The following is a 20,366-nucleotide window of genomic DNA, read 5'->3' as shown; positions in this document are numbered from 1 at the left end:
CACGGCAGCGCTCAGTGGCGGTGTCACCTCATTCAATGCACGGTAGTCCACAGTCAATCTCCATTCTCCTTCAGATTTATGCACAGGCCAGATGGGGCTGTTGAAGGGTGAGTGGGTTTTACTAACCACCCCTTGGCTCTCCAGCTCTTGAATCATCTTATGGCATCTCGAGTTGTCCTATACTGTTGGCGGTGCACTATAGAAGTGGCAATTGGTACCTGTTGCTCTTGTACTTTCAGGAGTCCTACTGCAGATGGATTCTCAGAGAGTCCAGGCAAGGTGTTCAATTGCTGGATGCCCTCTGTCACTACAGCCGCTATCCCGAATGCCCACCTGAGTCCTTTCGGGTCTTTGAAATACCCACTTCAGAGGTAATCTATACCCAAAATGCATGGGGCCTCTGGCCCAGTCACAATAGGGTGTTTCTTCCACTCCTTTCCAGGCAGGCTCACATCTGCTTCCACCAATGTAAAATCTTGTGATCCCCCTGTCACGCCAGCAATAGAGACAGATTCTGCCCCCACATGTCTTGATGGCATTAATGTGCACTGCGCACCAGTATCAACCAAGGCCTCATATTTTTGTGGTTCTGATGTGCCAGGCCAACGAATCCACACAGTCCAAAATACACGGTTTTCCCCAGCCTCTACCTGGCAAGGGGCAGGGCCCCTCTAAGCCTGGTTATCCTTCTTTCCTTGAGCATATGTCTTAGAGGTTCCTTCAAGGGGGTCGGACATGTCATCATCGTCATACCTGGCAGTTCGGCTACGGGCAACTGGAGCCGCTTCCCTTTTGGTGGAACTCCCTCTTTGAGTCTTGACTTCCTTCAATTCTCGCACCCATTGTGCCAGGGCAGCCATAGATTTTCCATCCCATCTGTTCATATTTTCTCCGCAATCCCGCAGGAAGAACCACAGCTCAGCACGTGGAGTGTATCCTCTCTCCCTAGCCGGGGAGCGTCTACGCTGGGTACCAGAACCTCTGATCTGTACTGCTGAGATTTGGAGAAGGTCCTCTCTAATCTCCTCCCTGAGTTTCTTATGATTCTCATCTATCTTATCCTCTAGTTTCTGTAGACGTGTTTCTACAGCTGCGATTCTGGCGTGTGTTGGGCCATGCACAGCATCTGCATATGCTCGGAGCTTCTTTGCCATATCAAGCACCGTCTCCTCCATGTCCTCCCACTTCATTACTGCTAAAGCAGAAGCGTATTCTAATGGCCTGAGTCGTATAAGTTTTCGCCACATCACAGATGTACATGATACCAAGTCTGGGTTCCTAGTGTTTATGTCATCTGAGAAGACCATCTCTGCCACTGCCATCTCTCTCAAGCGTTGAATCCCTTGTTCTGTGGTCTTCCATGGGGTTTGCTGCATATAGAGATCATCTGCACACAAGTATCTTTCTGCCACACTTCCTAGGACCCATATCCAGAGACTGCAAGGACTAGCCTCTCTCATCATCTCCTGGTCGATGACTGGATCATGTGACAGGGATCCCAGATGCTTTGCTTCAGCGCCGTCCAGAATTGCAGCCTCGCCTGCAGCATCCCAAAGACAGACTAACCAACTAATTATAGATTCATCAGGTTGTTGCCAGTAATCCTTTCTTAGGCCCCAAAGGTCCTTCAGGGAAAAGGAATCAATATTTGCTTCTGATCCTGTGCTAGAAGCTTTGGCTTCTGATTTTGGCGAAGGTCCTTCTCTTGGGTCATCATCGTCCACTGGTCGATCGGTTTTGACTGTGTGCTTCTTTGCCGGAGCAACTGCCAGGGGCTTAGGCTTACTGTCTGCTTTAGCTGCTAACTCAGGCTCAGGTTCTAGTCTAGCTGCTGGCTTCATAACTGGGGTGTTGGCTGCAGCCTGAGTGACTGGGGTAGCTGTTGATTTGTATCCCTTCCCCCTGCCTCTGTCTGCTGCCCTACAGTCTCTAGCAATGTGCGATAAGCATATGCCAGGGCCCAGCTTACTGCAGCCACCTTTTCTCCCTTAGAGCCATCATGGTACCTCTCTTTCAGGTATTTCCCCAGCTCCACTGGATTCTGAATTTGTTCCCGTGGAAAATCCCAGACTACAGGGTCAGAGAATTCCTTGAGGAGTTGGCCCATATCCTCCCATTCTCCACACCACTCAGGATTTCCTCTGCCTGGGTCAGGAGTTTCATCAGCCCCTCTAGAAATCTCAGCCCATATTCTAGAGAAGCTGCAGACTGTATAGAGGAGGCTTACCAGATGACCTACCAGAAAGATGGTCTCTTTAACACTCAGGGGAAACTCAACATTCTCCAGCAATGATTTAACCGATTCAGAGGAGAAGAAGGAAACAAAAGACTGCAACGCTTCATCCTCTGCTCCTCCTCCCACAAACAGGGTGAATAACCATAACCATGACCCATACATAGTAGGAAAAGATCTCAGCACCTTTATAAACTTCCTACAAATTATTATCATTAAACCAAGGCCAATAGCTACTCTAATCCGTGTCCCTCTACTGTAAAAACTGCGTATTAATGACAATATTGGGGCTATCTCTGGATATGCAAATAAACCTAAGGACCACAAAGGTGTTAAGACCTCAAAGAAGCCTAAGGATCCAAAACACATCAAGGCCCCCACCCCAAGAGACATGAGTTCAAGCAGCATAGTTACTGACTGCTAAATACCAATCCGTACAGGGTTTTTCCACTCTCTCGAGCCCCACGTATGGGCGCCAATAAGTTTGTGGTGGTTTCAGGCAGATTTTGGGAGAAATCCTCCCAAGGGGCCCCCCTCCCCTCCCCCAACCGGTTCGGGAAAAAGATTTCCTCAGAGAGAAGTGGAAAAAACCTGTTTATTAAACAGGCAAAGCACTCCCAGCACAATACCCGATGACAAGAGCTTCGTGCCACTTATGGAGGGATAACAAACTTAAAGAAAGTCTCCTCTTGAGGGTCGTCACTGTGCTCCTCAGCTCCGTCTCAGCTGACATTGGGAGAAAAGATGTGCAGGGCTGGTCTTGGTGGGGTGGGTCCCCTGTGGAGGCCCCCGGTGCTTCCCCCAGGTCCTTAGTCCGGAGAGGTTGGAACAGTTCTGAGGAGAGGGCAAAAAAGAAAAAAGGAAGGGGAAAAAAAAGGAAAAAATAATAATAAAAAAAAGGCAAAAAGCTTCAGCTATTCTACAGCGTCTAACTACGCTAGCACTAAACTAACTAACTGCCAGGGAAAAAAACAACAGAACTTCTTTCGTCTTGCTGTGTTCCAACTCCCCCGCTTCAAGGTCACTCCGATGAGCAGAGTTTTCCTGGGGAAAAACAAACCGCGCTTGCCCTCCCCCCTGCACCCAACAGACGATTGGGGATACACAGTCACCCCAGGACAGCTTCTTTGTTGGTTGGTTTGATGGTGTGGGATTCTTTTTCCCCTGCAGTGGCTTAGCACCAAAGAGGAGATTTCCTGTCTTTGGGCCACCTCTGTAAGAACCCCATCCGGATTAGTTGGACACCAAGTTTAGAAACAATTTCAACCACCCAGAAAATTCCATCTGGAATCACCATGGCATTAAACTAGGAAGATATGTAAACAATGAATTCAGCCTCACTGTTACATTTCTTGGGGGCGGGAGAAGGAAACTTAACCAAAGAGATGACAGGTTTCAAGGCTCAGACTCTCCGTTGCTGAAAAAACCCCACAATAAATGGTCCTTTGGAAGATGTTTCATTTTTGAAAGCCATACCTAGAGATGGTAGTAAGAGCATGGATAGGAAGGTAGTGCAGAGAACACTGGAAGAGCATTTAGCTAAACAGATGTCAGAATCCAATGCTCTCTCAGCAGCTTCTATGAAGCATTCCACACATGGAAGGTGCCAGCACTAATATCAACTTGACTCATTTGAAGGTGGTTGATACTACATGGGATTTCTGATGTTACATAATGGTACAAAAAAGCACAATCAAAATAGAAACGACTGTTAGCAAAATACAGCAATTGCAAGACCCAGTTGAGATACCAGTGGGACTCCCATGACTTTTCTCTGTAGCCTACTCAGCAGCACAACTCCGAGGCACTTCTGTCTCTGGGAAGACAGGCCAGCTGAAGCAATGGTTGAAAGCAGCTGAAGGCCATTGCTCTCTTGCAAAGTCTTTCCTAGTTTTCTGGATTTGATGCTCTGCATTCAGCTGAGTCACACATTCCCTCCTCCTGTGCTGGGCTGGCTAATGAGCGAGACACTTATGCTCAATTAATGACCTCAGTGGGAATCCTTTACACCACTGATCCCCTCAGCTGCAGTAGAGAGAGTTGATGTTACACTCAGGAAATCTGACTTAGTGCTCCTGACTTAGTGGAGTGATACAAAAAATGTAACACATAAGACAACACAGATCTAAGTTAGACAAAATCCTTCCCTTGAAATCAAGGTCAGGTTTTGGTCCATTTTCTTTTCAGATAAAATGAGGGATTTTTTTGTTTTGCAACAGCTGAGTTGCCACAGCCAGCATTTTCACTGAGCTTAAAGATCATCTCTTGAGCATGCCACTCATGGGAGCCTAGCACATGAAAAATGTTATAAACTACTCAAAATCCGGGTGGGAATCATCTCTCAAACTGAGACAGCCTAGAAGTGCTTGGAATGTGGAATGAGCTCCAGCCTGAGCTCCCACCTGATCCAGCACCAGGAGATCCAAACTAAGGGACATCGCTGCTGGTGCTTGGAATGTGGGAAGAGCTTCAGCAAGAACTCGCAGCGCATCAAGGACCACAGGATCCACAGCGGGGAGAGGCCCTGCGAGTGTGGGCAGTGTGGGAAGGGCTTCTCCCAGAGCTCTCACTCGACCCGACACCAACGGAGGCACCGCTAAGGGAAGCGCTGCGAGTGCCCCGAGAGCGGGAAGAGCTTCGTGCGCTGCTCCAGCTCCATCCCCTGTGGGAGGATCGGCCTTGGATGATCCCCAGTGAGCCCCGTTGGGCAGAGCCCTGCTGATCCGTGCTCCTGCTGATCCCCGCTGGCTGTGGGGAAGGTGTTGGAGACATTTCTTTCCCTTCTCCTGGTGCTGCTGTGATTTGGTTGGTAATAAATTCCCTCCCTGTGCCCAGGCTGGCTCTGCTGTGGCCGCGCCGCTGCTCGGGGCGGGATCTGTCCCGATCCTTCTCTCCACTCCCGGGCCTCTCCTCAGCCCATCAGAGAAGGCACTAAAATAATTGAGCCCATCAGAGCGCAGGGCGCTGATGACTCCCCAGGTGCCAGCCAGCCCCACAGCGCCCCGAGCTCCTCAGCCGGACTCCCCTGGGGCTGCGGAGTCGGGGCTGCCCCGGAGCTCTTGGCTACTCTGGGCTGCTGGGGGCAGCCCCGCACCTGTGTCCTGCACACACAGGGCTGTTCCAGGAGATGCTGAAGTGCGGCTGGCACTGCATGAACGGCACCGAGCGGGGGAGGGTCGTGGACAGGAACAGCGACAACCGGGAGCAGCTCCTGCCCTTGGGCAGCGATGTGGGGCTGTAGGTGGGGGACACCTCCTGTGGGGAGAAGTTGCCAGGTCCTGGAACAGCGACCCGCGATGGAGGGAGTACAGACGGGCTGCGGCGGACAGGCACTGCCGGCACAACTACGAGTTGTCCAGCCCGTTCCTCGTGGAGCGCGGAGGTGAGCGTGGGGCAGAGCGTGTCCCGTGGGGCCCTGCCCTGGCAATGACCCTGGAGCGCCTCAAAACCTGCCTGGGAATCAGCCCAGAGCCCTCAGCCCTCCTTGTGTCCATCCCCGGGGCCTCCTGCCCCTCTCAGAGACACCCGTGGCTCTCCCAGTCCATCCCAGTCCGTCCCAGTCTCTCCCAGTTCTCCCCCGCGTGTCCGTCCCGGCCGTGCGTGGAGCTGACGCCGCTCAGCCAATGAGAGCGCGTCTCTGTGATGACTCATCAGTTGCCAGGCAGACCCGCAGCGCCGAGTGCCCCGCGCTCGATTCGGCCTCCCAGTGCCGCGCGCTTCATTCCCAGTTCCTCCCAGTCCCTCCCACTTCCTCTCAGCCCAGTCCCAGTCCATTCCCAGTTCATTCCCAGACCTCCACCCTCTCTCTCCGTGTCCTCCATCCTCTCCCATTTCTGTCACCCCAGTCCCTGCCCGTCCATTCGCAGTCCGTCCCAGTCCATTCCCAGTCCCTCTCAATGCCACACCACCCCTCCCCTCTCTCTCCCAGTTCCCCCCAGCGTTTCCATCTCGCTGCTGCCCTCCAGCTCCCAGCCCGGCCCCGGCCGCCTGCTCTGCTCCCTGATGGATTTCTACCCTGCCCACATCCAGCTGAGCTGCTTCCAGGGCCAGCAGCAGCTCTCGGGGCACGGGGTGGCACCGCCGTGGTCCCCAACGGGGACTGGAGCCAGCAGCTCCTGGTGCTGCTGGAAACCTCCCCGCGGCGCGGGGTCACCTCCAGCTGCCAGGTGGAGCACGTCAGCCTGGAGCAGCCCCTGAGCCGGCACTGGGGCACGGGGGAGGCACTGGGGGGGAACTGGGAGAGGCACTGGGATGTGCTGGGAGGAACTGGGAGGAAGCTGGAGAGAGCCTGGTTTCAGCTAGGGGAGGAGATCGGGTGTCTGGAAGGGCTGAGGAGGAGTTTGGAGGATGCTGGGGAGGGTGGGATGGGGTTCTGGGGGTGCTGGTGGGCACTGGGAGGGAGTTTGGGGGTGCTGGGTGTAACTGGGAGGGATTGGAGTGAGCCTGGAGGGGCTGGAAGGAGATCGGAGATTGGAAAGCAGGGATTGGGATGAGGTTGGTTGTGCTGGGAAGAGACCGGGGGGGAGTCTTGGCGAGTCCTGGGGGAGGCTGGGAAGGGACTGGGAGAGGGTTTGGGGGTCCTGGGGAGGTGGGGGGGCAATTGAGGAGGTTGTGGGATCCTGAGAGGGACAGGAGGGGCTTTGGTGGGTCCTGGGGCGGCCATGAAGGGATTGGGAGGAGGTTTCAGGGGATCCTGGGTGGGCTGGAGGAGACTGGGAGGGAGCTTGGAGGGGCTTGGGGTGTCTGTGAGAGGTTTTGGGGGGCCCTGAGCCCTGCAGACCCCCCAGAGATGCTGTCGGACACTGCCCACACCAAGATGCTGATGGGGATCGGGGGGCTTTGTGTTGCGCTTTGTCTTCCTGCCGCTGGGGCTCAGCTTCAACCTGTGCAAGAAGGTGAGGGGGGGTCCCGGGGGTCGTGTCCCCCCTCCCCCAGAGCGTGTGTGCTCCCCCAGGGCCCCCCAGCCCGGTGTCACCCCCTTTTCTCTGCCCACAGAGCTCCTGAGCTGGCGGCGGTCGCAGCCCCTCCCCGTGGCCTCGGGCCTGGCCGGGACCCCCTGCTCCGTCCCCGAGATGATTTTGGGGGGATCGTGTGTCCCCCCCAGCCCTGCTGTCACTCTGTCCCCACCCGGCTGCTCCCAGTGTTCCCAACAAAGCTTCCCAGTTCACCCCAGTCCTGTTTACTGGGGACAGTGGAGAGGGACTTGGGGGGACCCTGCGGGGGGACCATGATTCGGGAAGGGACAGAACGGGCCCCAGGATGGATCGGGAATGGGGACCCCCGTGTGTCCCCCCTGTGTCACCCTGCTCTGGGGACTCCTTGGGAGGTGTCGGGTTTAATTCCCCGGCATTCAGGTGGTTTTAGAGTCCTGGCCCTCTGCAAGGCTCTGTGCCAAACTGAAGGAAGAGATGGAGTCTTCAGGTTTAGATTTTTCAAGGTTGCATACTTCGTTTATTGTTTCTTATCTTACAATTTTCTCAGTCCAACAAGATGTTTGCCGCGGCTTGGACTTCTGAAGACTCCCCCCGAGCTGGGTTGTCCCTTATCTTTTATACTAATTGCTACGTGTTTCTTATTTACTATTTCTCGCCAATGCCTATTACTAATTCTAAACAGGTCATCTTTACTCTGACCCAATCCTCACTAACTACTTTGTGCCACATCACTGCAGAAATGAAGTGAGGGAAGGAGAAATGAAGAAGAAGGAGGCAACGCCCCAAATTCTCCATCTTGTTCCCATTCACTTCAGTGCTAGGAATCTAGATATACTGTTTTATCCACCCTGTGATATACTAAACTACAATCTTTGACACTCTTGTGGCCTGCAATGCTTCCTGCAGTGCAAGAAGCCTCTCCCATGGACTGAAATCAAATCCAGTGTCTCTCTGAGCTCTGGGCTGGGGTCCCAGACCCCCCTGCCCAGGTCTCTGACCCTCCAGGGCAACCAAAGGAATGCCCTGGACTCCAACAGGGAGGCACCTGCACCCCAGCACAGCACCCAGCCAACACCAAAAGGCGCCTGGGCGCCCTGAAGCTGCCAGGGGAATTTGGGGAGGGGGCGCATGGGGGGTGCCCAAGCCAGGCCCAGAGTCCAGCACTGCCCCAGCACCATCTTGGGGATTAGAAAGGAGGAGGAGTGGGACCCTTCCCAAAGCAATTTGGGGGTTCTAGCCCCCTCTTCTTCCCTGCTCTTCCACCCCTTCCCCTCTGCCCCCCAATCCACCAGCCCTGTCCATCATGCTTGGTTTTGGAGGTTCCAGGCCCCTCCTGCTCAGTCTGAGGTCCCATCCCCCTTTCCCTCAATTCAGGCACCTCCTGACAGCTTTTTCCTGGGAGGAGCCCTGAGTTTGGGATTTTTGGGGTGTGGGAGATTAGGGACAGGCGATCGGAAGATATCGCATTGTACGGGTAGACAGAACCCCTCCCTCAACACTTAGTTGTTTAGTGTCCCTGATAAGGTAAGCAACACGTAACTTGTAACGTAAGCAGACGGATGTGATGTAGCAAACAGAGGTTTTATAACTCCATGTAATCAGTTAATAAAGCGCCATTTGCTGTCCACCACACTGGTGTCTGTGAGCTGGTGGCCTGAGCAGCCTGGGTGAGGCTGCCGTGTTGTTCCTGGAACCAGGTCGCTACGCCTCAGCGGAGGTAACAAGTGGTGCCGAAACCCCGGGAGTCGCCCAAGAGATCGGGAGTCGCCTGGACGGGTGAACGACGGCCGAGCGGTGGGTCCAGCTCGGCGAGGGAGGACGCTCCCAGGACCCGTGAGGAGGATGGAAGCCCTCATGAAGGTCATATCTCAGATTCATAAACAGTGGGGAATTGATTGTAAAGCAAAAGATTTTACCCTCGCAGTGAGGAGGCTTTTGCAACTTAGTATCATTGATCATCCGGTGGAAATTCTCCACCCAGATATTTGGGATCAATGTACAAAAGTTCTTGCCGAGGAAACTATGTCTTCTGGGTCGGCAAAGTATCTTAAGTCATGGGGGAGGGTTGTGCAAGCTTTACAAAGGGCTTTGCAGGAACAAGAGGCTGGAAAGCCGCACAAAATTGTCTAAAATTTACGCCGCAGCTCGGTGTAGGAGCTGCGACGCAAACTGTTTTAGAAGAAACTTTTTCAGAGGAAACTTTTAAAGGGGATTATCAGAGCGTAGAAAAATGCGATCTGACGGTCAGTGACTGTGTTCAGGCTGCTGATAAAGTTGGTGCTGCCGACTGCAGAAACTTGGAGGAGCAAAATCTCCCTCCAAAGGCTTCAAGTCCAGAGTTAGCTGCTGAAGAAAAAAATCAGGCAAAATTGTTTTATGATCGTTTAGGTGAGGAAGCCAGGAATGCTGCCGTGGGGTCGCTGGTAGAAGGGGCTGAGGGGGGACCTCCACCCTACAGGGCAAGAGATTGCATTAAATCGCTGGGAGAGAACAAGAATGTAGCCAGATTGGAATGTTTGGCAGATAACCAAGAAGCAGCAAACAAAGAAGGTCTTTTACAGAGTGTGCTTGTTGTTAACAGAAACAAAGATAGCGCAGGCACACGCGAACAGAAGAAAGAGGAAATTAAAGCTAGTCAGAACGCTTGCCAAAAAGCACATTCTTTTAAGGAACACAGTTTAAAAGGGGGAAGAAAGGGGCAGCTCAGCCCTGAGGGAAAGGGGCGGGGGCCCAGGGGGAAGGAGTGACCCAGCCCTGAGAGAAAAGGGCGGGGGCCAAGAGGGAAGGGACGGCCCAGCCCAGAGGGAAAGGGGCGGGGTCGGAGCCTGACCAAAAGGCTCCGGAGCCGGGAAGCAGCCAGTCAGTCGACTTTCTGCTCTGAATCAAATGCTCAGAGGAGTGGGACTGCCGGTCGTCTGCTGCCGGCTCTGGCTTGGGCTCCGAAAAAGAAGAAGTAACAGTATATAAAATCAGTAACAACAATGTTTCTACTTGGGTTGAGGGGAAATCAGAAAAAGAATGAACTCCTCTCACAGACTGGAGGAAAATAAAAATAGCATGGGTCGATTGGAATCCATCGGCCAGACTGGCTTTTCCAGTCCGATTGGGGGAGCAGGTGGAAACCGGAGAACGTACTCACCGGTAAATCCTAAGGATGTTCAAGCAATTGTTAAAGCAATAACTGACAGAGGGATCAATTCAGCTATGGTTTCTACTCTCATTGATAGTGTTTTTGGAGGGGATGACATGCTCCCATTTGACATAAAGCAAACCTGCAGATTGATTTTTGATGGGGCAGGGATGATAGTTTTTAAACAATAGTGGGAGGACAATTGTGCAAAGCAACTAGCCTTACTAACTGGTGCAAATCAATTTAACCCTATCAGAATCTTACAGCATGCAGACACAAGAGGGAGGCCACACCTGGCACCTCCTCATTCAGTCCTTTAGCTGTTTACCAAAAACCTAAGTCAGGTCCTTACAATCTGTTTCTTAGTGTGTTAAATGCTACCTTTTTGTCGTTGAACCAATCCAATCCAACTTTACAAAATCATGCTGGTTATGTTATAATGCAGAACCTCCTTTTTATGAGGGTGTCGCTCTTGATGTTCCTTTCGAATATTCTGCAGCAGATAATCCACACAACTGTAAGTGGGACACCCCCCGGAGGGAAATCACCCTGAGTCAAGTCACAGGCCAAGGCAAGTGCTTTGGCAATGTAACCTTAGCAAAGCAGATGGGAAACATCTGTGCTGAGTTCATCCAACCTAGCCAAAAGACTGATAAGTGGGCAGCCCCATTCGTACCAGGAATGTGAGTTTGTCAACAATCTGGAATAACTCCCTGTGTGTACCTTGGTAAATTCAATAACCTTGCTGACTTTTGTGTCCAAGTTCTGATTGTTCCTAGAGTCCTGTATCCCCAAGAAGAGGAAATGTATCGCTTTTTAGAAGAAACCATCCAGCTCCACAAAAGAGAAGTAATGGCAGGTATAACCATTGCAATGCTCCTTGGCCTAGGAGCTGCCGGTACAGCCACAGGTGTTTCAGCTCTCGTGACCCAACAGCAAGGACTTTCTCAGCTGCAAATGACAGTTGATGAGGACTTGTTAAGAACTGAAAAATCCATCTCCTCTCTGGAGGAATCTATCTCCTCGCTTTCAGAAGTCGTCCTGCAGAACAGGCGAGGACTGGACCTCTTGCTCATGCAGCAAGGGGGCCTGTGTGCCGCCTTGAGAGAAGAATGTTGTTTTTATGCAGACCATACCGGAGTCGTGCGAGACTCCATGGTCGAGCTGAGAGAAAGACTGGTCCAGAGAAAGAGAGAGAGAGAGGCCCAACGAGGATGGTTCGAGTCATGGTTCAATCAGTCCCCATGGCTGGCCACCCTTGTTTCCGCCCTAACAGGCCCTCTCACCATGATACTCTTGATACTGATTTTTGGGCCTTGCATTTTGAACAAGTTAGTGTCGTTTGTTAGAAGCCGTTTAGAGAAAGTCAACATCCTATTTGTCGAACGTCTGCAGTTACCGTGAATTGCACTTATTACTAACATGTTATATCACTTTTGTGTCCTATTATACTAACTTTAACAGCTTTTGCATTTTTTATAACATTTATACTTTTATAAGTTTTTTACTTAATCATCGGGGGGGGAGATGTGGGAGATTAGGGACAGGCGGTCGGAAGATATCGCATTGTACGGGCAGACAGAACCCCTCCCTCAACACTTAGTTGTTTAGCGTCCTTGATAAGGTAAGCAACAGGTAACTTGTAACGTAAGCAGATGGATGTGATGTAGCAAACAGAGGTTTTATAACTCCATGTAATCAGTTAATAAACGCCATTTCCGTCGACCACATTGGTGTCTGTGAGCTGATGGCCCGAGCAGCCTGGCTGTGGCTGCCGTGTCATTCCCGAATCAGGTCGCTACGCCTCAGCGGAGGCAGCATTAGGGTGCAGTTCTAGAGGGGGACAGCTCTGTTTGGCTTTCCTCTCCTTGCTGTGGCCTCTCAGCTGCCCCCAATACCCTGGGGATGCTGGGATTTCCCTCCTGGGGACAAGGACCTTCATTCCCTTCCAGGAGCCCAATGCCCGGCTGGGGGTCCAGCTCAGGGGGTCCTTGAGCAGCTGCCCCACAACCTCTGCCAGGGTCTTCCAGCTCTGGGGTCCCCAAAGCCCTCAGCAAGCCCCAAGTCCCTCCCAGGAACCCTCAACTCCCTCAAACCCAGCATCCCCCACAGCCCCTGCAAGTTCCCCCCATGGCACCGGCCATGGCCATGTCCCCACATGTCACTGGCCATGTCCCACCATGTCCTCACCCATGGCTGTCTCCCCACCACAAATCCATCCCTGTCATTGTCCCCCACATCTCCATCTGTGCCCATTTCCCCTCATGTCCCCATGAATGGCCACATCCCTGTCCATGTCCATGTGTCCCCATGTCACTCTCCATGTCTATGTCCCACCATGTCTATGTCCCCCATGTCCTCACCCATGTCCCAGTTCAATGTCTTCATTTTTACCCCAGCATTGGATATTTTAAAGGGATGAAGAGAAATCAAAAGGAAATTGAGACCAAAAGAAAACAATTTTTTTTTTTCTGTGCCAGCTGAGGATCCACGTGCTTGGATGGGAGGGAAGAATCTTTTTTGGAGGGGGTTCCACTCTACAGTCTCCAATATCTTGGTCTTGGCCCCAGACCATCACAATTTGGTTGTGGAAGACTACCTTTGGCAACAGGAAATAAAAATTGTGGAATCCCTGAGGTTTGTAAAGATCTCCAAGACCATCCAGCACTCCTTGATGCCACCAGATGATAGGACTGAACACAAAAGATTTTCTGGGGTTGAAAGTCAACAAATCCATTCTGCCCAAGGAATTCCCAATGTCGGTCTGTGTCCCAATGGATGTTCCTACCCCTGCATTGATCCAGGTGCCCACGGGGAGCCAGGAAGATGTGGAGCATCCCAGCCAGGTGTCTTCCCAACACGGATGACCAGGACCACGGATCACCAAGGCTCTTCCCAACGGGGGTCACTGGGGATCATCCAAAGCCGATCCTCCCACGGGGGATGGAGCTGGAGCAGCGCACGAAGCTCTTCCCACTCTCAGGGCACTCGCAGGGCTTCCCTTAGTGGTGCCTCTGTTGGTGTTGGGTCAAGTGAGAGCTCTGTGAGAAGCTCTTCCCACACTCAGGACACTCGTAGGGCCTCTCCCCGGTGTGGATGCGCTTGTGGACAGTGAGGATTGAGTTGCGCTTGAAGCCCTTCCCGCAGTCGAAGCAGCGGAAGGGCCTCTCCTCTGTGTGAATCTGCTGATGTAGGAGGAGAGTGGAGCTGGTGTGAAACCTCTTCCCACACTCAGGGCACTCATAGGGCCTCTCCCCGGTGTGGATGCGCTGGTGGACAGTGAGGTGTGAGTTATGCTTGAAGCCCTTCCCACAGTCGGGGCAGCGGAAGGGCCTCTCCTCCGTGTGACTCCGCTGATGTATGAGGAGATCAGAGCTGGTTTGAAACCTCTTCCCACACTCAGGACACTCGTAGGGCCTCTCCCCGGTGTGGATGCGCTGGTGTTTCCTCAGGTTGGAGCTTGATCCAAAGCTCTTCCCACATTCCAAGCAGGTGCAGAGCCCTTCCCCAGTGTGGATCACCTGGTGCCGGGTCAGGGCTGAGCTTGCTCTGAAGCTTTTCCCACACTCCCCACACTCGTAGGGCTTTTCCCCAGTGTGGATCCTCTTGTGCTGGATCAGTCTGAAACTGTGGCTGAATCTCATCCCACATTCCCCACACTCATGGGGCCGTTCCCCAGTGTGGATCATCTGGTGCCGGATCAGATGGGATCTCCAGTTGAAACCCTTCCCACATTCCAAGCACTTGTGGGGCTTCTCCCCTCCATGAGGCTTCTCCACCAGCTCGGAGCTCTGGCTGCATCTCTGGCCGCCCTCCTGGCACAGGGGGGGTCTTTCCTCCTCGCAGCTCCCTGCGCTGGCTTTGCAGCCCCTCCTCGTGAGGCATCTCCGGGGCTTTTCCTCCTCCTCCATCCGGCCACTCCTTGGGAATGAAAAATCCTGCTTTGGGGAGAAAACAAGAGGAGAGCGCCTTAGGCTGGGGGTTCTTCCTTGCACATGTTCATCTCAGGATCTCTGGGTACTTGTGTATATAATATCTCCAATTCATCCCAAAAGTCCTCCAAACATCAAGACACATATCAAAAACTCCCCAAACATTAAGACTCAGCCAAAACCTCCTGTAAAATATTCAGCCCCTTGTAAAGACCCAAAGCATCAACATTTAGCTCAATCAAGCTCAGAAACACCAAGATTCCCTCCCATGAAAATTATGGCAAGAAACCCATGACAGCATTCAAGTGACAGAGCTCCAGACCCAGCCTAGGAGAGATTTATGAGACATTCCCTGGCCTGAAGGAGAAAATCTGTTTATGGATGTGTCTTCAAGGCCAGGAGAAGGGAAAAGAATTACAAGACAGGCTGTTATTTTGGAAAGGGAATTAGACAAAGCTCAGGTTACCTCCCGCACGGTCAGCTCAAACATCAGAGTTGTGTGTGTTGTGAGAGCCTGGGACTGAAATGCCCTGAGCAGGAAGGCTCAAATATCTTCTGCTAACACCATGTCACCTAACAGGGTGCCAAAAGCAATTCTGACTTCTTCAGTAATCACTGCATCACTTAGTAAGGTAATTCTAAAATACATAATTCCTAGAGAAGGGATTGTGGAAGCAATAGATTCAGATAGGGGAACCCATTTTCCAGGAAAGATCCTTCAGGGGGTTATGGCAGCTTTAGGAATACAATGGGACCTCCACAACCCCTGGCAACCCCAGAGCTCAGGTCAGGTAGAAAGAATGAATGGGGAAATTAAGAAATACCTTTGGAAACTGGTGATAGAAAGCAAGATGCCATGGGTATGGCTCTTGCCATTGATTTTTGCAAGAAGAAGAGCCAGATCCAGGCCAGATATGCAATTATCTTCCCATTAACTGAGCTTTGGAATTCTTTACTCTGGTAATTCTCTACCCAGTGCAGGGAGGACAGAAGGGATGTGTATTTAAAGCAGTCTGTGGCCAGAATCCTGTCTCTGGTGAAATCTCTCCAACAGGAAGCTCGGCTGGCACAGACCCTGCCCTGGGACTTTGCTCTTCACAACATCCAACCAGGACATCGGGTCCTGCCTAAGGACTGGGCAGAAGCAGCACTGGTGGCCAAGTGGCGTGGCCCATTCCAAGTGTCCCTGAGCACAGAAACAGCCCCAGCACAGCTGAACACGGGGGGACCCCTCACCCTCGGCTCAAGGTCTCTGAAGCCCCGGAGATTTGGACGTCCCGGCTGCAGGAGGAGGATGGGAGGCCACGACTGACCCTGCACTGAAGGCAAGGCAGCAGCAGCCAGGGCTCCATAGCAGGGGAAGCCCCTGTGCCTGCCCACACATCCTCTGCTGGAATAGTCTGCCTGGGCACCCTCCTTTGGCATCTCCAGCCACTGCAGCCCAATCCTTGCTGCCACTGCTGGAGCTTCAGTGCTTTCTGTGCCTGCGCTCGCCACAGCTGCTGGGGAACACAACGTGACAATTCCACTCTGGGGCTCAAGCACACTCACACACTGGGCTGGCTGCCATTAAACTGCTGAAAAATATTCCAACTTTAAAAGTATTTTTTATTTTATTTCTCTACTCAGGCTTGATTTGCCTTTGCCCTGGAAAAAGGAATTTTAAAGGTTTTATTTTAAGGGATGTTCCACCACTCTACAGAGATGAGTTTCACATCTCAACAGACTGGGAAGAGCACAAAAGATACCCACAAAGATAACGACCACCAACAAAACATCAAAGCCCAACAGCAAACAGCAAAGAACATCTGCCCCAGACCCTGCCCCTGGAATAGTTGGAGACACCTGGTCTGGAAAAGGCTGATAAGGAAATCCGGGAGTGCAGACCTAATTAACATCACAAGCAAAGAAATCCGGCTCCAACAGAAACCAAATACTAAGAACTTCACAACTAAGAAGCAAGGAACATGAAACCAATGGATTTCTATGGGTTCAGACTGAATAAAGTTTAGGAAAAATCTAGTAAAACTCACGTGTTGTGGAATGATTTTCTCTGCACACCCGGGCTATGTGTGGATGAAATGATTTCTGTTGCACACCATGGCCAGAATCAAGTAATACCTTGACTCTTAAACACGAAAGATATTTTCAGAGTTTTTGGGTTTTTCCCACAGTTTCATTAAAAAGATAACACCATTAGAATAAATTTTTCGTAAAAATTTGGTTTTTATATTGTCAGTTAGGTTTGGGCCAGGGGTGGGAGAATCAATTTTCAGTCGCTGGAAAAGAAGCAGAAAAAACTTGATTGCTTTGGAATATTTTTGTGTATGTTTGTGTGTGGCTCTTAGTGATGGCAAAATTTTGGTATGAGTTTCTCGATGTTCACCCTCAGGTTCCACTTTCGAAAACCAGACAAGATTTGATGGTGACACTTTAATATATAAACAGTGTAATAAATACGATAGACCAAATTCAATAAATCAAAATTTAGAATTTTATTGTGAGACAAAATCACAGTCTCCGATAGCCACAATTAAAAGGACAGCATCGAACCCCGGGGTTTCGGCACTGGGTGAACACGGTAACACACTCTGTCAGTATGTCACCCCCCAAGTCCACATTTCTGGTCTGAAGCTGTCTCTTTTTATACATTGGATCGCTGAGAGAAAATCGGGACTCGGAGATTCCCTCTTCCGAGGCAGCCTCATTAGATATTCATGTTCGGGTTCTGGTGTGGTTGAATGGATTTGCTCTGGAAAACAATGTCTTTGATGACTGTATCCAGGTGCTGTGTAGAGATGTTAATGTCGGGAGGAGATGGATGAGATATCGATCTGATGTAATCATTCGGTTCTCCCAGTTCTCCATCTCCCTTTTCCGCCGTTTTTGTTCTCCTTTTAACGATTCCCAGCAGAGGTTTCCTCCTGTCCCTTTTCGTGTAATTCTTAGCATAGTTTCTCATGTCCCTCCCCTGTAATCTCTGGCAAAAGAAATTCCCTGTACCCCTCTCCGTGCAGCTGTAGTCTCAGTTAACCTGTTGTATACTTGATTAGAAATAAAACTTATATTTACAGAGGGTGAAGTACATTTTATACCTTTTAACACAAATTAACTTTAGGACATATATCACAAACAGTCATTAAAATATATTAAAAAAAAAAAGGCAGACTATGGGGGTACTTCATATGAGTCATTTAAGGCCGCTCTGGAAGAGATGCTTGGCTGCAGGCAGCCAGGAGAGGAGTTTAGAAATGTAAATTAACACTGCTGGGGAAAAGTGTGGACAATGCACCAGGGGCTTCTTGCCTGGGGCAGGAATTGGGCTGATTCCCTCTGCCCCTCACCCCAAGCTCTGCCTGCTTGCACAGATGGAATTTGCACAGCCAAAGGCAGAGCCCACACTCAGGATATCTGACTCTGCAACAGAAACTGGTGCAGCTGCAAAGGAAAACAGCAAATGGAGAATGCTGCGAAATTTTCACTAAAAGAACTGGGGGGGAATCATCCCTCTCCCCACTCCAACATGTGCTGTCACTGTCTAGGTCACACAGGGAGCATGAGACCACTGGGGTGATCTTGCTACCACAAGTTCAGAGAAATCAGTTGGGAATCCAAGTATGTGATGATTTAATTAGAGAAAAGAGATCACTTGATGCAGCCCTGGCTGGAGGGAGCAACCAAAAATGGGGAAAAGATGAACAGCCACCAGAACAAATCCTACAACACCATGGAGTAGCCCCTGGGAACCCGAATGAATTCATATCAGGGGCCAGAGAACCCATTTATCATTTCAATGCCATAATTAGATGACAACATATCCTCGAAATAATATTCAACCGGACAGATCCAGCTCCTGAGTCTGGCTGATCAATCCACTCAAATGAAGAACACGGCATTTCACCATGGCATGGGATCAGATTATCTATTAGCAGAAGGAGGAGCACGGTGTGGAAAATTAAATGACTCGAGATCCTGTTGGCAATCAAAAAGAGGAGAAACAGATAACAAAGGAAGAAAGCAGCTCATGTATTGGTCCAAAGGTGGAAAGGATGGGAATGGGACACAGGTTCGTGGTTCCCTGGCACACCATGGGTTAAACGAATGCTCTTTCTCCTCTTCTGTGCTACAGCAACTCTCATCTTTTGACCATGCACAGACACCTTGCTGAGTGCAGCTCATTCAGCAGCGGAGCAAAGGGATGCAGGTGGCAGCCAGGCCTCCTGAGCCACAAACGGCTCCAAAAGGACAGGGAAGGAGGCCACTGAGAACAATCCCAAATCCAAACAGGTCCCAGTAAGAAAAAACAGAGTCAAACAGTGAATCTGCTTGGAGATAGGGCCAGGGACTTGGAGATAAGGAAGTAACTGGAGAAATGATCAGTTTCAGAAAATGCTACTCATTGACACGGACTGCTGCTCAGCCAAGATCCTGCTAAATTCGTCAACATCGAGAAGAAGAACAAAGACTGAACACAGCCATGAATATCGGATGTAATACGAAAGGGGGAGTGCATATTAACCAGGACACGCAGTAGGCGGATCGGGAAGCCTGAACTTTCCAAGTACCTTCGCCACTGGGCAAAGGGAGAGGGAGATGCAGAAGGCAAAATCTGGATAAAAAGGAGGCTGCGTACTACAACGATCAAAGAGACCCCCATGGCAAATGCCGCATGGCCTCTCCCTTTGTTCAGGAATAAAGGCACTTTTACAGGACTCCTCTGTCTCCTTTGGGGACAGAAACCTCTGGAGACGCCAATTTTCCCGCACACTCCCGGGGACAGGGCAGCCACCTCCGTGCTACCCACAGGAAGCGGGACGAGGCAGCGCTGCTCCGGCACCGGCTCCTGCCGAGGCCCCAGCGGCAAGGAGACCGCGGGCAGCCGCTCCCGCAGCGCCCTCAGGCCACGGGCAACACGGGGCGGACACGGCACAAGGAACCCGCCAGAGCCCCCGGACGCCCCCTCGGCCCGCAGCCAGCCCCGAGCCCCGGCAGAACCCAGCGCGGCTCCCACCTGCGCTGGGGCCGCCTCCGAGCTCCGCCGCCGCCTCACCGGGCTCCGGCCGCTGCCGCCGCTCCCGGGCCCGCACAGACGCTCCGCCAAGGGCGGCTCTGCTGCGCCAGCGGCGCCCGGGGAGGGGGCGGCCCCGGGGCCGGGCTTGGCCCCGCTCTGCCCCACTCTGTCCAATCAGCGCGCCAGAATGATGAGTGACGGCACAATCGCCCAATCGCTGCCAGCGGCGGGCTGTGCACACGGCCCAGCCTCGGCCCGCGCTCTCCGCGCCCCCCGGGCTGTGTGAGGGGAAAGGCGGAGATGAGGAACAGCCCTGGGACGGGCCCGGGCCCGAGGCGGCGATGATCTGAAAACACAAGCAAAGTTCTCCGCAGCTCCCGGCCCGCCTTTCCCAGCCCTGCGTGTTCGCTGCCACCGGCTCAGAGGGAAGCCGTCAGTTCTCCTACCCCGAATTAGGAGCAGCAGTGCAATGGCTTTGATTGCCCCCAGAAAGGGAAAACCCCCAGCGCCCTTCGGCTGAGTGGAGTGACTCATTAAAGAAATATGGGTATTGATCTAGTATCGATACCTAACTGTGACGGACAAAAACTCTCAAACAGTTTCAAGTTAGAAAGTGTATGTTTATTACGGCTGGGCTGCACTCGGGATAGATCCCTAATACCCGCTGCAAAATGCACAGATAATTACAAAGCCTTTTAGTTACAAAAGTGTTGAATACCTAAAATACAAATACATATTCATACCCTTGTCACCTCCTATTCCTCGCTTCATATCCGAATTGGCAAAGAGGCTATTAAGCATGTATAGTTTGTTTCCTAAAATGAGTCGGGGCTCTGTTCTGGAGAGGGGTCACTAAAAATGCGGAAGTAAGATGAGTCTTTCTCGTTCTGACCTTTCTACTTTTTCAATGCATTTGTGACAAATGAGTCCTTGGTAGAACTTATAGTTTCCTGTGTTCAACGGTTCTTTTAAGCAGGGAATCTGCAGCTATCTTATGTCCTATTTACCACATTTTGGTTTTTGTTCCAAGCACAGCTACGTAAACATAAAACTGACAAGCAGTGAGTTACTAAATCCGGGATAGTTTATCTAAGATCCGGCTTCTGTTAACTGCGAACAAAGCTTA

General features: G+C 51.6%; 2 protein-coding genes across 2 annotated transcripts; one reads left to right on the top strand and one right to left on the bottom strand.

The window, feature by feature from the left end:
- The first annotated feature begins 3,797 nt into the window (after positions 1 to 3,797).
- LOC120747931 (RLA class II histocompatibility antigen, DP beta chain-like) lies at positions 3,798 to 7,237 on the top strand. The gene is made up of 4 exons (XM_040053992.2): positions 3,798 to 5,615; positions 6,162 to 6,399; positions 7,110 to 7,128; positions 7,229 to 7,237. The coding sequence occupies exons 1-4, from the start codon at positions 5,201 to 5,203 to the stop codon at positions 7,235 to 7,237; spliced, it is 681 nt and encodes a 226-aa protein (XP_039909926.1). The 5' UTR covers positions 3,798 to 5,200.
- Positions 7,238 to 11,827: 4,590 nt separating this feature from the next.
- On the bottom strand, positions 11,828 to 19,322 carry LOC120747929 (zinc finger protein 239-like). The gene is made up of 2 exons (XM_040053989.2): positions 19,241 to 19,322; positions 11,828 to 14,235 (listed from the first exon to the last, which is right to left on the bottom strand). The coding sequence occupies exon 2, from the start codon at positions 14,206 to 14,208 to the stop codon at positions 13,300 to 13,302; it is 909 nt and encodes a 302-aa protein (XP_039909923.1). The 5' UTR covers positions 14,209 to 14,235; positions 19,241 to 19,322; the 3' UTR covers positions 11,828 to 13,299.
- Positions 19,323 to 20,366: the final 1,044 nt, after the last annotated feature.

This window comes from Hirundo rustica, unplaced genomic scaffold (assembly GCF_015227805.2).
Source record: "Hirundo rustica isolate bHirRus1 unplaced genomic scaffold, bHirRus1.pri.v3 scaffold_309_arrow_ctg1, whole genome shotgun sequence".
NCBI classification, from domain to species: domain Eukaryota; kingdom Metazoa; phylum Chordata; class Aves; order Passeriformes; family Hirundinidae; genus Hirundo; species Hirundo rustica.
This window is presented reverse-complemented; position numbering and strand designations above follow the sequence as displayed.

Coding starts and splice junctions, on each gene's coding strand:
- LOC120747929 (XM_040053989.2), bottom strand. CDS start 14,208: ATGGAGGAGGAGGAAAAGCCCCGGAGATGCCTCACGAGGAGGGGCTGC.
- LOC120747931 (XM_040053992.2), top strand. CDS start 5,201: ATGACTCCCCAGGTGCCAGCCAGCCCCACAGCGCCCCGAGCTCCTCAG. Junction 5,616..6,161: donor GTTCCTCGTGGAGCGCGGAG/GTGAGCGTGGGG, acceptor TCTCTCTCCCAG/TTCCCCCCAGCGTTTCCATC.